Source organism: Musa acuminata, chromosome BXJ2-6 (genome assembly GCF_036884655.1).
Source record: "Musa acuminata AAA Group cultivar baxijiao chromosome BXJ2-6, Cavendish_Baxijiao_AAA, whole genome shotgun sequence".
NCBI lineage: Eukaryota > Viridiplantae > Streptophyta > Magnoliopsida > Zingiberales > Musaceae > Musa > Musa acuminata.
The window spans coordinates 37,855,049-37,867,941 of record NC_088343.1 but is presented as its reverse complement, the minus strand read 5'-3'; the positions used below and the strand labels follow the sequence as shown (position 1 = coordinate 37,867,941).

The 12,893-nt window shown below is 45.4% G+C and overlaps 2 protein-coding genes and 1 long non-coding RNA gene across 6 annotated transcripts; 2 read left to right on the top strand and 1 right to left on the bottom strand.

Annotated features, from left to right (window-relative positions):
- The first annotated feature begins 4,294 nt into the window (after window positions 1–4,294).
- Window positions 4,295–7,415, top strand: LOC103989134 (probable pectinesterase 53). Of its 3 annotated transcripts, none has more exons than XM_009407899.3 (5): window positions 4,295–5,046; window positions 5,135–5,324; window positions 5,406–5,612; window positions 6,253–6,488; window positions 6,628–7,159. In XM_009407899.3, exons 1-5 carry the CDS (start codon window positions 4,694–4,696, stop codon window positions 6,668–6,670), a joined length of 1,029 nt encoding a protein of 342 aa, XP_009406174.2. In that variant the 5' UTR covers window positions 4,295–4,693; the 3' UTR covers window positions 6,671–7,159. The 3 variants fall into 3 exon arrangements, with proteins under 3 accessions (XP_009406174.2, XP_009406172.2, XP_009406173.2); XM_009407898.3 differs by lacking the exon at window positions 6,628–7,159 and adding an exon at window positions 7,168–7,415 and having other exon boundaries at window positions 4,357–5,046; XM_009407897.3 differs by lacking the exon at window positions 6,628–7,159 and adding an exon at window positions 7,168–7,415 and having other exon boundaries at window positions 4,348–5,046; window positions 5,135–5,612.
- A 200-nt stretch (window positions 7,416–7,615) lies between these two features.
- Window positions 7,616–9,272, top strand: LOC135613795 (uncharacterized). Its single transcript, XR_010487376.1, has 2 exons — window positions 7,616–7,784; window positions 9,064–9,272. It is a non-coding gene; the product is annotated as an uncharacterized LOC135613795 (long non-coding RNA).
- A 625-nt stretch (window positions 9,273–9,897) lies between these two features.
- Window positions 9,898–11,858, bottom strand: LOC135613638 (protein IQ-domain 26-like). Of its 2 annotated transcripts, XM_065110669.1 has the most exons (3): window positions 11,124–11,854; window positions 10,842–11,048; window positions 9,898–10,760 (listed from the first exon to the last, which is right to left on the bottom strand). In XM_065110669.1, the coding sequence occupies exons 1-3, from the start codon at window positions 11,703–11,705 to the stop codon at window positions 10,167–10,169; spliced, it is 1,383 nt and encodes a 460-aa protein (XP_064966741.1). In that variant the 5' UTR covers window positions 11,706–11,854; the 3' UTR covers window positions 9,898–10,166. The 2 variants fall into 2 exon arrangements, with proteins under 2 accessions (XP_064966741.1, XP_064966740.1); XM_065110668.1 differs by having other exon boundaries at window positions 9,898–11,048; window positions 11,124–11,858.
- Between the last annotated feature and the right edge of the window lie 1,035 nt (window positions 11,859–12,893).

Genomic DNA, 12,893 nt, shown 5'->3' with positions numbered 1-12,893 from the left:
GCTTCTTTTATTCATTATTATTATTATTATTATTATTATTATATGGAGAAGAAATATAACTATGTGAGGTTTCCATACATCTCTAAATCTGCCTCTCCCTTCTCCAACTGTCGGAATCTCTTCTCTTTTGTTCTATCACTTCCTGACCTTCTTCAAGCTCGGTTTTCCGGGCGGCTTCAGCTTGCGCACATCCAAATGTTCGGCGACGGTGTAAAGGACAGTTCGGTGCGGGACGATCACATTCTTCTGCACCAGCAAGTCGAGCTGCTCCTAGAATATCTCGTCGTGCTTCCCCGCCTTGTGGTGCGTGTTGATGGCTGTCGCGGACAGGCCTTCGTCTGCGCCATGGCATGTCAGCACATCCCTCACCATCTTGGATCAACCAGTTACAACATCGGACGTCAGTAAGAGTAGAGAAACGCTGATGGCCGTCTTCGATGCGTGCTTGGTCGTGGAAGCAGCGGTGGTCCATCCATCGGCCTTCTTCCATGCGTCCTTGTTCGTCGAAGGTCGGCATGATTTGGTAGCGTAGTGCGATGGTTGGTGAGTCATGTAGGAGTGTATATATATATAGGAAGAAGATTACTTCCAGCATAAGAAAGAAACACCACTTAGGTCTGATTATTCTATAAAGAAACTTACGTTCATTTGTACTATTCATAACCCCTTATTATTTATAATCTCTTAAAAAATAATAAAAATATTATTTTATTATTATTTATGATCTTTATATTATTGATTTTATCCTCTTTTTTTTCCCCACAATCTACTTTTCGGGTGCAGTACTACCTGATGAGTGTTGGGACTGCGGAGCTTGGACTTCTGCTACGGCCTTCTGAAGGTCGGGCTGCCGCCTCTTCCGCCGGAAGTAATAAGCCATGCCGGGATTCGCTCGCGCGCATGTGATCCACGACCTTCTCCATGCTCCGATTCGCTGCGTCCCTGTCGATCGGACGACCTGGATCGACGAGCGGCTTCAGCTTGTGCACGTCCAAATGCTCGGAGATGGTGTTCACGACGGTTTGGCGGGGGACGATCACATTCTTCTGCACGAGCTGGTCGAGCTGTTCCGCCGGAAGGTCGTAGGTCCCCGCCCTGAGATGCTTGTTGATGTCTTCTTTGGTCAGAACTTCGTTTCTGCCATGGCATGTCGGCACATCCCTCACCATCTTCAATCAACCAACCACATCCGGCGTGCGTTAGCAAGAATAAAGAAAGGATTTCTTGATCGAATTCCAAAGGAAGAAGTACCGATGGTGGAGTGGTGACGGTGGACCTGCGATCGGCCCACCGGAAGTCTCTGTTTCAGCGAGGGTGTCAAGCCCGGACTGGCCTGGAGTGACCATTTTCTTCTGGATGAGCGTGTCGAGGTGGTGCTGGTCTTGCTCTGGTGGAACGTCATTGCCTCCGGCTTTGACGTGCTCGAGATGGCTTCTGCAGTCAGTCCTTTTCCGGCTTGATTCATCGGCACATCTTGCACCATCTGTACGTAAGAACAGGGCATGAGGAAGAGACACAAGACATGATCTTAAATTCCAAACTGCGCATGGGCGTGAACATTAATGTGCTTATCGGATGCGTCCCTGTCGACCGGACTCGCATCTACTTGCTCGGCGAGGGTGTATAGGCCGGAGTCGCTGCAAGTAATGAGATTCTCCTCTACGACGTGCTCGAGAAGGTAAAGGAAGAAGTTGTCGTGCCCCGGCGCAAGGCTGTAGTTGGCCGCCTTGATGTGCTCGTTGATGGCTTCTGCGGTCAGTCCTTCCTCGCCGCTCGTGATTCATCAGCACTTCCCTGCTCATTGTAAATTCTTTTTACCAGCGAACAGAGTCACGTATGTACATATAATAGTCGGAGCGAACCTTAATAGAATAGAGAAATTTCCTCGTATAGTTAGAAAAATCTTATCTTCTAATTTAAAACGAATCGGATTTGCTACAAAAATAAACATGTTATACTTTGTAGAACACAGTCCCGAGATCAGGACGAGTTCATATGCGGTCAGCCTATCTCACGTATCATAAGTTTATTCTCATCTCTGTGTTTTCTGCTGTAGGGTTTCATGAGGGTTGACTACAAATATTGATCATCTAAAGAGTGAAGGCAACAGAAACAAGTACACAGCAATCTCATTCATCACAACAATCGTGGTTACGATCTCATATTAGCCTCGTGACTGAGATGAATGAAATATATATCCACTTGTTCTTTATCTCTCGGACAACATTGGACGACGATGTGAGGCAAGAATCATAATGATCAGACCAACCATGCCATTGCATCCTGCAACTTTGGCTCCTTTGGCAAAGTAGTGGATGGGAAAAACCAAGCACTCTAAAGAACCCAACACTGGAATCCATTTGAGAGAGCTACCAGAAATGATGCTCCATCCTACTCCTGTTGGATTGGAAATAAAGATAGCAAGCATATCGAAAATGTCTATTCTCATTCTCATCTTTTCTTTTTCATGTGCCTCAGGAAATAGAAAGGCAAGACAAAGACTCCTTTACGGACTTCTTTTGTATTTTTGTCCTCTTACTTGTTGGTAATTTTTCAGTATTATTAAGGACTGGAGTATATGACTTCGAATGGCACTGTATTTTCCTAGTCAGATCTTATGAACCTTGTCCAATAACTGGGAATGATTTAATCTGGTTGGCCTCTCCATTTGCTGAAAGAGATGGAAGACTATTTTTTATTAAAATGGTGGAAAGGAGTGGTAACTCAACGACGACAAGGAATGTTGATCACACAAACATAACATGTGATGATATTTGGCATGTAGTAGAATATCTGATGACATAATATTAGATATGCTTTACATGTTGTGATTCTTTGCTAGATCTCCTCTAGAATGTCATTAGTCTCGTGCGCCATCGACGTCGTCACTAGGTATGTCGTCCGAAAAGATAACGCAGTCGGAAGAAAGAAAAGCCAGAGGGGAGCGAAGTTGAAGATAGCACTTCACAAAAGTCGAAGAGAAGGATAGTATAATTAAAGATAACGCTTCATAGAAGTAGGAGGCGATGCTGAATCTTCTTTAGAATGTCACCAATCTCGTGTGTCACTGATGTCATTACTGGATATATCGTCTGAAAGGATAGAATAATCGAAGGGGAGGAAAGTCCTTTTATCGATACTACAAAAGTTATTGTTCTCCTTCTATGAAATTAATAATTTGAAACAAATGAAGATGGATTAATTTTTTACCCCTTTTATTCATCCCCTTTTTGCACGTGATGCATGCGGTTTTTTTTTGTCGATAAAGTTAATGACGCGAGGTAAATTGGGGTTCAATATTTCACTTTTATAAGTATAAGGATCTTAATATAACTCTTTAAAATATAGAAATCATGATACTAAATATAATTAACTATAAGAGATAATAAATATATAACTTAATCTTAGAATCATTGATTATTGTTTGTTTAACAAAATAAAAAAAACTACTAGTTATTATTATTTGTAGTTACTAACGGACCAAAATATATTTGAATTATGTAATTTAAATTACTAACAATGGTAATTGATCCAAAAATTTAATTATAATTCAATTTGTGATGAAAAGTTCATATTCTTTTCTTATTACACCCAAATTTAATTAATGGATAATTAATTTAGTTCAAGTTGTTGGATAGGCTTACTCTGTTGTCATCTACTAATCACAGTGGATAAGGCACCCATTAAAATTTGGTCATTAACTATCCCCTAAAGCTAACTTTCGTATCTAATCATCAGTGGTCACTCTAATTCGACCTAATTTTTAGATTTCTTTTAGTCAAAAAGAAGAAAAAATAATATAAAATTTTCAGTCACCGGACACACATCCCACACTGCACACCACTGAGACAACTTATTATAATATGATCATGAAGTGCCACTGCCTCTCTCACAGCGCAAGAACAATGGCTCGTAAGACCCAACCACAAGAAGCTAGTGGTTCGGACGCTCTCGTGTCGGCTTCCGCCCGCCACCTCGTTGCCTTTACCCGCACCACCACTGCCGTGTGACGACATGGCCACAAGCAACAACAAGCACACATCATCACCAACACTTGCCGAGTCTCACGACCTGCATCTAAACAAATCGACAACCACCACCCCACCGAGCTCACGTACTCTCCCTCCTCTGTTTCGGGCTGGGGTTGTCGTGGATCCATGCCCACCTTCTCAGTGCTTGTGGTGAGAGATGAAAGGGGAAGCACATGAGCTCATGCCATAGATAGTTCTTGGCAGGTCAGAGGGAGATCACGGGCTGCTACAGAAGCAGCAGCAGAACGGGCAAGAAGGAAACAGTAACGTCGGCGACATACAGTAGCATTTGGAATATATTAGGGACATTCTTAGCTCCGTAAACAACCACGAGCAGGAGAATAGAACAAGAAGAGAACAAAAGCAAATCCAAATCCCAGACACAAATCCAACCACCAACTTCCCTTTTTCTCTCTATCTCTTCTTCTTCTTCTTTTTGGCTAAGGGATCGACGAGGACCAACGCCACTACATAGATGTGCTTAAAAGAAGCACCCTAACTGCGTCGAGGGATCACCTGTGAACCCTCTCTCTCTGCCTCTGCTCCTTTTATTTCCCAGTGGAACAACCCGTGATCTCTCTTAAATTCTTCCCCGCTCCTCCTCCTACTTCTCTCCCCTGCAGACACATTCCCAGCGTCGTCACTTCCCTTCCCTGAACGCAATGTTCAGGTTCCAGTCCGTGGCATTCATCATAATCCTTCTGGTGCTGGTAGACTCCGGCCAGGTGCACTGCCACACCAAGGGACTCCGGCCGGGGCGCCGAGTGCCGCCGCGGGTGAACTCCACGAGCGCCGGGATGGTGGAACAGCAGTTCATGCGGTGGGTTAGGTTGGTCGGCGGCCTCCGGCACAGCGTCTTCGGCAGGGCGCTGAATAAGGCGTTCCCCTCGTACACGCTCACCGTCGATAAGAACCCGTCGGTCGGGGACTTCACGACGATCCAGGAGGCCGTCGACTCGCTTCCTCTGATCAATCTGGTGAGGGTTGTGATCAAGGTCAATGCCGGCACGTACACGTGAGTGACGTTCTTGAGCTCACCGTTTTCCTCGTGTAAGCTTTCGTGGATGGAATGAGCACGCACCGGTTGTTTGTTCGTGAATCAGGGAGAAGGTGAACGTGTCACCGATGAGAGCCTTCATCACCATCCAAGGAGCAGGAGCAGACAAGACGGTGGTTCAGTGGGGTGACACAGCTGAAACACTCGGGCCAAAGAAGCAGCCCATTGGGACCTTCAATTCAGCCACCTTCGCCGTCAATGCCCCTTATTTCATCGCAAGGAACATCACTTTCAAGGTATGTGTTTCGTGTTCCATCATAATGGAGTTTGTGTGGCGTCCTGATCCTGTTCTCTTGCTTGCTTTGTTGGGGTTTCAGAACACCACCCCTGTTCCACCGCCAGGGGCGATGGGAAAGCAGGCGGTGTCGCTGAGGATATCAGGAGACACAGCAGCCTTTGTGGGATGCAAGTTTCTGGGGGCGCAGGACACGCTCTACGATCACGTTGGCAGGCATTACTACAAGGACTGCTACATCGAGGGCTCCGTGGATTTCATCTTTGGAAATGCTCTCTCCCTCTACGAGGTCAGCCATCCGATCTAATCCCCTCCCTTTACCTCCATGGAGTCGTCCTCCGATGTTCTAGCCTGCGACTCCAAGCAGGGTCGAATCACTTATTGGCCTTTTTTATGGGTGCTGTGGCATTGGAGTTGGGTGCCAACTAGATGCCACATCACCCCTGGTTGTGCCATCGTATCCCTCCTCCACGGAGTGGCAACCGACACCATCCTCTGTAGCAGCTGCAGCCGCTGCCGGCAACTTTAACTCGTGCTGAGAGTCTCTGCTCCAAACAGGGACAGCACCCGCCATTAATTAGTCCTAACAAGGCGGGCGCATGGCTTACAAACCTGGCTTTATCTCGGTGCTTGGCACTGCTTTGTCCTCTTAACACTGAAACGCTTGCTTGCGCCCGTAAACATCAAGTTGGAATCGGGCTTTTCACCGCGGCACGCGGATGTGTTAGCTTTGCGTGCAACCTTGTGCTTGTCACGTTGCACAAAGAGGGCAGCGACCGGTCGTTGGGACGAACAGGTGGCGGGTGGCGCCTAGGAACAGGCACCGCTGCGCCTCAGGATTCGGTTCACATGTCGAAGAGGAAGAGGTTCTGATACTGTGTGTTTGTTTTCTGTTGTTGTCTTGCTGTTGCTGGGGAGCTGCGAACCAGGGGTGTCATGTGCACGCCATAGCGCAGAACTACGGAGCCTTGACGGCGCAGAACCGGATGAGCCTGTTGGAGGACACGGGGTTCTCGTTCGTGAACTGCAAGGTGACGGGTTCGGGGGCGCTGTACCTTGGCCGGGCGTGGGGAACCTTCTCCAGAGTCATCTTCGCCTACACTTACATGGACGACATCATACTCCCCCGAGGGTGGTACAATTGGGGAGACCCCAACAGAGAAATGTAAGCCCTTGCTTCCTCGTTTGTTTTACTTTCGTTCTACTTTTTCAATTGATTTCTTTGTTACTTAGATTCATTAATTCGTGAGAGAGAGAGAGAGAGATGGGGACGAAGGACTGATCAAAGCTGCGTTTGCCCACAGGGTGTTCGACGTAAAGCATTTACATATCTTAGGTCAAAATTGATGCCTTGTACTTGTTGAACCTCATGTACGTCCACCACCCGTAGTGATACATCGCTTTTGTGGATCTGTCCACTGACAACCGGGTGGAATCGTCCGATGAAGTACAGCCTACACCACACGGGTTTTGCTCAGAACTCTCAGTCCTGCAGTCTGAGTCGGAATCAAACACAGAAACATCGAAATTATTCATCCAAATGATAGAACATATCGATTGTGATGCAAGGGGCCACCTGTTTGATGAAATGCACCACAGGTAAAACCGGTCCCCTCTATGGGCCGGCCTTTGAACATGCGTCCTCAAGCCTTTATCTGTAGCTTTTCCGAGGTGTGCAATGCTTTATTAGCCACCTAGAAATCCACGTCCTTCTCCTTTTTCTCCAGTGCTCTCGGACGTGTATCGCACTTGCTTCCCTGAATCCCTGTTTGAGACTCGCAGATTGGACTAGTCTTGTATTACAAACGTGAAATGATCGGTGTTTCGTGTTGATTTCATGGCAGGACCGTGTTCTATGGACAATACAAGTGCACGGGCCCAGGGGCGAGCTACGCAGGAAGGGTGTCATGGTCGAGAGAGCTCACGGACGAGGAAGCCAAGCCGTTCATTTCCATGAGCTTCATTGATGGGTCTGAGTGGATCAAACTGTGATCATCTTCCTTCATCATCACTTGTTGTCTCTCCCCTCATCATAGGTGTTCACAAAACAAAAAATCCACCGTGATTCTTCAAATAAAATTAATTTTCTTTTCTTCCGGTTTTACCGTATTCTGACGTCACTGCGTGGCATTATTGACGTCTTTTCTTCTGATTAAGATTATCAAAAACATTTAATAATTAAACGTCAATTCTGAAATTAAAATATTTTCAAATTTTAAATAAACAAGTGAAATAAAATTAACACAGCCAGATAATAAAGTAAGAATAAAGAATAAATTTATGATTGACGTCTCCCCCGTTGCTAAAATTAGGGTTCCCGATCCCGACCTCGGAGTTCACATCCTCCGATTTCTCCTCTTTCATGTTCCGGTCGTTGTATCGAAGGCACGAGGCAATGGCTACTCCCTCTCTGCGCATGCGATCGAAGGCATGGAAGCGCTTGTAGGAGATCGATAAAAAGGTTGGACAAAACCCCATCTTATTTTATTAGTTGTCTATGCGTTTTAGATGAATCCTACGAAACATGAAGTTATGATTGATGTTTGAATAGAGACACAATGGGGATGAGAAGTAACAATTGTAGGTTATATTAAATGGCCGGAAGGATGCCAGAAATTTGCATCAACAGAGAACAAATATTTGTAAGAGAGCAAGAATCCAAGTTTGATGGTCACATCGATACTGCCAAATTGAAGAAACTTGGTTTGATTGAGTCATATATGAGGACATTGTCCAATTAATTCAAAGCTAAGTCTCCATTGGTGCCCTCCTCCTTTTCAATTTTCGTATGGACTCAGAGACTTTGACAAAACAAGCAGAGAGATTGAGTTTCTTTTCTTTTTTTTGTCTATCTTATCTTCTTGACTTGTTAGCTGGATAATCATGATGCATCAGATAAGACAACATAGGTTACTCTTGGTGCCAGATTTAAATGATGGGAAGTTATATATCCAAAATAACACTAGTACATGTTGGTTTTAGTTGTGCAAAGGGATCTGCAAGCAAAGGTGGGGAATGAGATTGTGGTTAGTTCTCGAGTTGTATATCTTGGTGCAGAACTTACAGGTTGAAACTTGACAAATGATGAAGAGAAATGCACACAAGAGATGCATAAAAGCCAACTTAAATGGTTTAAATTAAAATCGGAGAATAAAGATTAACAAAATAGATAGAAAAACCTGGTTCTCTGATTATATCATTGTTCCTCCATCCACTGAAGAAACCTTGCAGCTGCAAATTCAACTTCCATTTCCTTTTTATGAGACTAAAAAATTGTAGAACAACCTTTGGTTTAGACTTGCATGCGAAAGATAGGATTAATGGTTGTTTCTGGCAGAAATTCAATCTTTTTTGTGGTTGGATTTTGAGCTTTGCTGTGGTAAATGTAAGTTCTCTTCTCAAGTTTACAATTTTTGTGCACTTGTTGTCATATTATTATTGAATAGTTCTTCAAAGATCTGCTGACACATCCTTTGTACCTTAATCGTATCAGCCTCATTTATTATCTAGTGCATTTTATGTTCATTATTCACATCATTCATGTGATCGAATGTCCTTGTCATCCTTGAAAAGGATATGACTGCATCACAGCATAAAAGTGCTTCCGACCACCTTTGTAAAATGTTCGGCAGTAAATTCATGTTCTACATTTACTCCTAATCACATGACATCAGTATATGAAGTATGCCATTAATCTAACTCATAGTAGAGTAAATAATAAACAAGTTCTTTACTTGCAGGTGCAAAGCTGAATGCACTGCTCATCCTCAAAATCTAGCATTGTTGGGAGCCCTTGTGCAGCAAGTCACCCCATTATGCAATAGATGAAGTTGGTATGGTGATTTAGGTGATCAAGTTTTTCATGTTTTATTGATTTTATTCATCTATAAGTCCAGCATATTCTGAATGTGGTATTTTACTTCCAAGTTTATATATCACAATATTTACATGACTTCCCCTTTCATGACCCTTTTTTTTATCCTCTGCTGCTAATAAAATTATGTTTTAGTGCCTAAAAGTATGTTATCTCTCATGCATAAAGCCTAGTATCTCTCTGAATTAACTGAATATGATTAAATTGTAGTATTGAAATTTATTTTCTCATTGTAAACTTGTAAAAGATTTATGAAATATGTCATGGTAGATTCTGCCTGGCACTTGTTCCTACCCAGCAATTGCATACCATGCCTGCCTGCACACTTCTTCTTGGGCTTGGAATTTGTGCTCAATCTGAAAATGGTTTAAGGAAAAAGATGGCTAGTTGATCAGTCCTTAGAGAGAGATTTAGCAGAGAACTTGTTCTTAGTTTATTCAGACAAATCCATTTTCTAGTTGCTCCTATGTTACTTGTGCTAACATGATAACCCTACCCTACCAGGTACTTCAATGTCCCTGTCCTTGCAAGACAATATTCTGGTTCCTGTCCCAGTTTTTTGTTCCATGGCCACACATTTGGCATGTGTTCATTTACACTTGGCTGGCATTTATAATCAAGGATTGATGAATAAAGTTCCTTGTAAAACCAAGGATGCTAAATGAAACTTGAAAGAAAAGAACTTGATGAGGACATTAAGGCAGAAAGCTACTGGGCATGTTTTGACAGCTTACTCTTTCGACAAGATTGAATGGCATGTTAAAATAGATTCACACAAAAGAAGATTGGAGTTGAAGATACAGCAGATTTAAATCAGACTAGGAGAATCTACACATCCCTTCCTCCACTTTGTCACAATTTACTAGTAAGGAAGAGTTTAGGGAACACAGATTCTGTCTGGTCTTGGATCCTTATTTACATTTCTAAGAGAAGCTCTCATGAAGCAGCTGCTCTGTTTCTACCACTGATTCACCACATGCAATCTATGTAGTGATCCCTGGCTGCTTTCCTCAATGTCTTAGCAGACCTATCAAGCTTCTCAACCGTTCCATTGTAGAGGTTATACGCATTATGTGCTCGTAAGGGAGACCTTGTCCTCGACTCGGTCTCGCTTGCGAGGACCTTCTTCTTCCTCGGGCTGGCGGCCTTCTCCGGCCTCTGCTTTGGCGTGCTTTGTGGCCTCACCTTCGCCGCAAAGGACGACGTGTTTGCCATGTAGTTTGGACAGCTTGAGGGGCTCGGGGTTTGCCGTGGAACCATATCGGCGGTTGTGCTCCTCGCCGGCGTTTCTGGCCTGAGGCGAGGAGTGTTTTGTGCCGTCTTGGCGTTGGGGGATTTGTCAGGGTTTCGGCAGCTGGAAATGGAGAGTCGAGATGGAACCTTGTATGGGAGTGGAGAGGAAATTGGTACCATAGATTCGTCGAAGTTAGAACTTGTTCTCCGGAACGACTTGGACCTGAGTTGGAAAGTGTCCATCGCCAGGATCTTTGGACTGGCATCTATGTCATTGCTCTGTTCTAATCCGATGTGCCTGCACCTACCGCCTCTGTTATCGAACCTTCCCTGCGAAGAAGAATGAGCAAAGATGATGGCGCTTGTTGATGGAAGACGAAGCATAGATGTGTTTCGAGGATTCCGTCTTACAAAGGATGTCCGATGGCAGAATTCTGCATCGAATCTTCGACTTTGGTGGGGCAGAACACGAGCTTCTCGAGGCCTAACAACAGCTTGAGCTCTTACGAGAGCTTGTAGTCTGCGGAGGGTTATGGCTGCTTGCTTTCTCACGAGGCAGCCTCTTACCAGAGCCTGCAGCTTCACCAAGCCTTTGAGTGCTCGAAGAGCTTTCTTTGCCTGTCCAATGACAGCCTCAAGAAATGATGATGAAAGGAAGATTCTGTTGGCAAAGACCACTAGATTTAGCCTTACCAAGTGGCATCTGAAGGCAGTCTGGATCTTGACAGCAGCCCACCACTGGTAGCTGCTACAGGGCGTTGCTCCTCCTCTGCCCAGGCCCTTCAGCCGCACCATCGCTGCCTGAGCTGCCGTCGCGGCCACATTGGCAGCTGCTGCAGTGGCTACCGCCACCGCCATGGCGTGCTTGCTCTCCTCCTCGGTGTCGTCGTAGAACGACCTCAACCACGCCGCCTCCGTCGCTGACACGGGACTGCTACACATGCTTTCCGCTTGCCGTGGTCTGGCAAAGCTCCACCGCATCCTATCTTTCATTTCGTAGCCATTGGTGCTGGCAGTGTCCTTGTGGACCTTCGGATCCTTCTTCCTCCCAAGAAGGCTCCTCAGCCACCTAGTAGCCCTGCCCATTACCGAGGAGCTCCTGCAGAGAGAGAGAGAGAGAGAGAGAGATTCTAAAGTTACAAGTTCGTTTCGTGTCCTCCAGTGATCTCCACTCAGATTTATCAGCACAAATGGCGGTAACATAGAGGTTTTGCCCAGGGAAAGAGCAGAGAGGGCAACGAGGGACCGTCTCAAACATGAGGAAGGGGAAAACATTTTTACTACGTCCTCTCTCTGCCATCATCAATGGGTTGTTCCTTTCTCGCGGGAGCCTTCATCTTCGACTGCTACACAACACTACTACATACAATGGACGTGTGAAACGCACCTCGAAGAACGTAAAAGCGTGGATCTTTCTTCTCTGCTTAGCAGGCAATGCTTCGTACGATGACAAAGATAAGCGACAGCAAGTAATAAAACTAAGCCCAATGCTTACGACTATGTCGGAGCTTTAGATGTGGCTACCACGGCAAGTCTCTGTCATTTCTGCAGCTGTCGATCTCCTCGGAAAAGATACATACACATCACTCGACTTCTTGCAGGAAGCAAATAATCACGGTAAGAACAGGGAAGCAAACGAGCGATCCGCTACCGTAGGTCTTATACACACCTCGGTCATGAAGCAAACGAATGAGCCGTACTTGTCTCCCCCATCACTTAATGCTTCCTTCCTTTGGCTCTCTTCTTAAGAGCCATAGAGGAAAGCAAAAGAAAAAGATCCTGGGTTTGGTGAACCGTATCTTACCCTTTTTGGCGTCACAGTCCTTGTCGTCAGGCCTCTCGCTCGCAGAGCTCTCTCTCTCAGATCATAAGGTTTGTTCAAAGAGGTCGCCGGCTTGGCAGCAGTAAAGGCCCCAAGGAAGGAGTAGTTCACTAGTAACTACAGGGCCACCGGCGATGTGATACCGTGGTGCAGAGTAAACGTACTTGGACGGGGAGAAGAGAAGGGAAACGTTGGATATGACTACAATTAGGTGCTTTAGAGTCTCGATGCACTGGTGACGATGATGTAACGCAGAGGAACACGGAAGTGCGTGCTCCCACGAAGGCAATTGCAAATCCCAAAATGCGGAGTCGAAGTTTAGCCTCTTGCGGAAGAGACTGCTACGCAGACACTTCCGTCTCCTGCGAGGTGACGAGACCGAAGACACTTGAGCTTAAATATCACGGACGGAGCACGTGCAAAGACGTGGGTTTTCACAGGGTAGGTTCCATTGGCTGCCGCCATGCATCTGATACGCATTCACTCCGCTATGTCATCTACAGAACAAGGGATCCAAAGGAAGCTTAATCTATTTCTCGGACTCAGCTGGACTGGTCCAACCACAACAAGCTTGGGATGCGTGAAGCTGGTGTTTCTCTCATGCCTTCGTGTCAGATGATATTACGAACTGAAGACGAGCT

What these genes read in the sequence shown, in the direction of transcription:
- LOC135613638 (XM_065110668.1), bottom strand. Translation starts at nt 11,705, where the DNA reads ATGTTTTCCCCTTCCTCATGTTTGAGACGGTCCCTCGTTGCCCTCTCT. An exon ending in CTGCCTTCAGATGCCACTTG is followed by an intron (nt 11,049 to 11,123) that starts GTAAGGCTAAAT and finishes GTCATTGGACAG; the next exon opens with GCAAAGAAAGCTCTTCGAGC.
- LOC103989134 (XM_009407897.3), top strand. Translation starts at nt 4,694, where the DNA reads ATGTTCAGGTTCCAGTCCGTGGCATTCATCATAATCCTTCTGGTGCTG. An exon ending in GTCAATGCCGGCACGTACAC is followed by an intron (nt 5,047 to 5,134) that starts GTGAGTGACGTT and finishes TTCGTGAATCAG; the next exon opens with GGAGAAGGTGAACGTGTCAC. An exon ending in GGAGACCCCAACAGAGAAAT is followed by an intron (nt 6,489 to 7,167) that starts GTAAGCCCTTGC and finishes ATTTCATGGCAG; the next exon opens with GACCGTGTTCTATGGACAAT.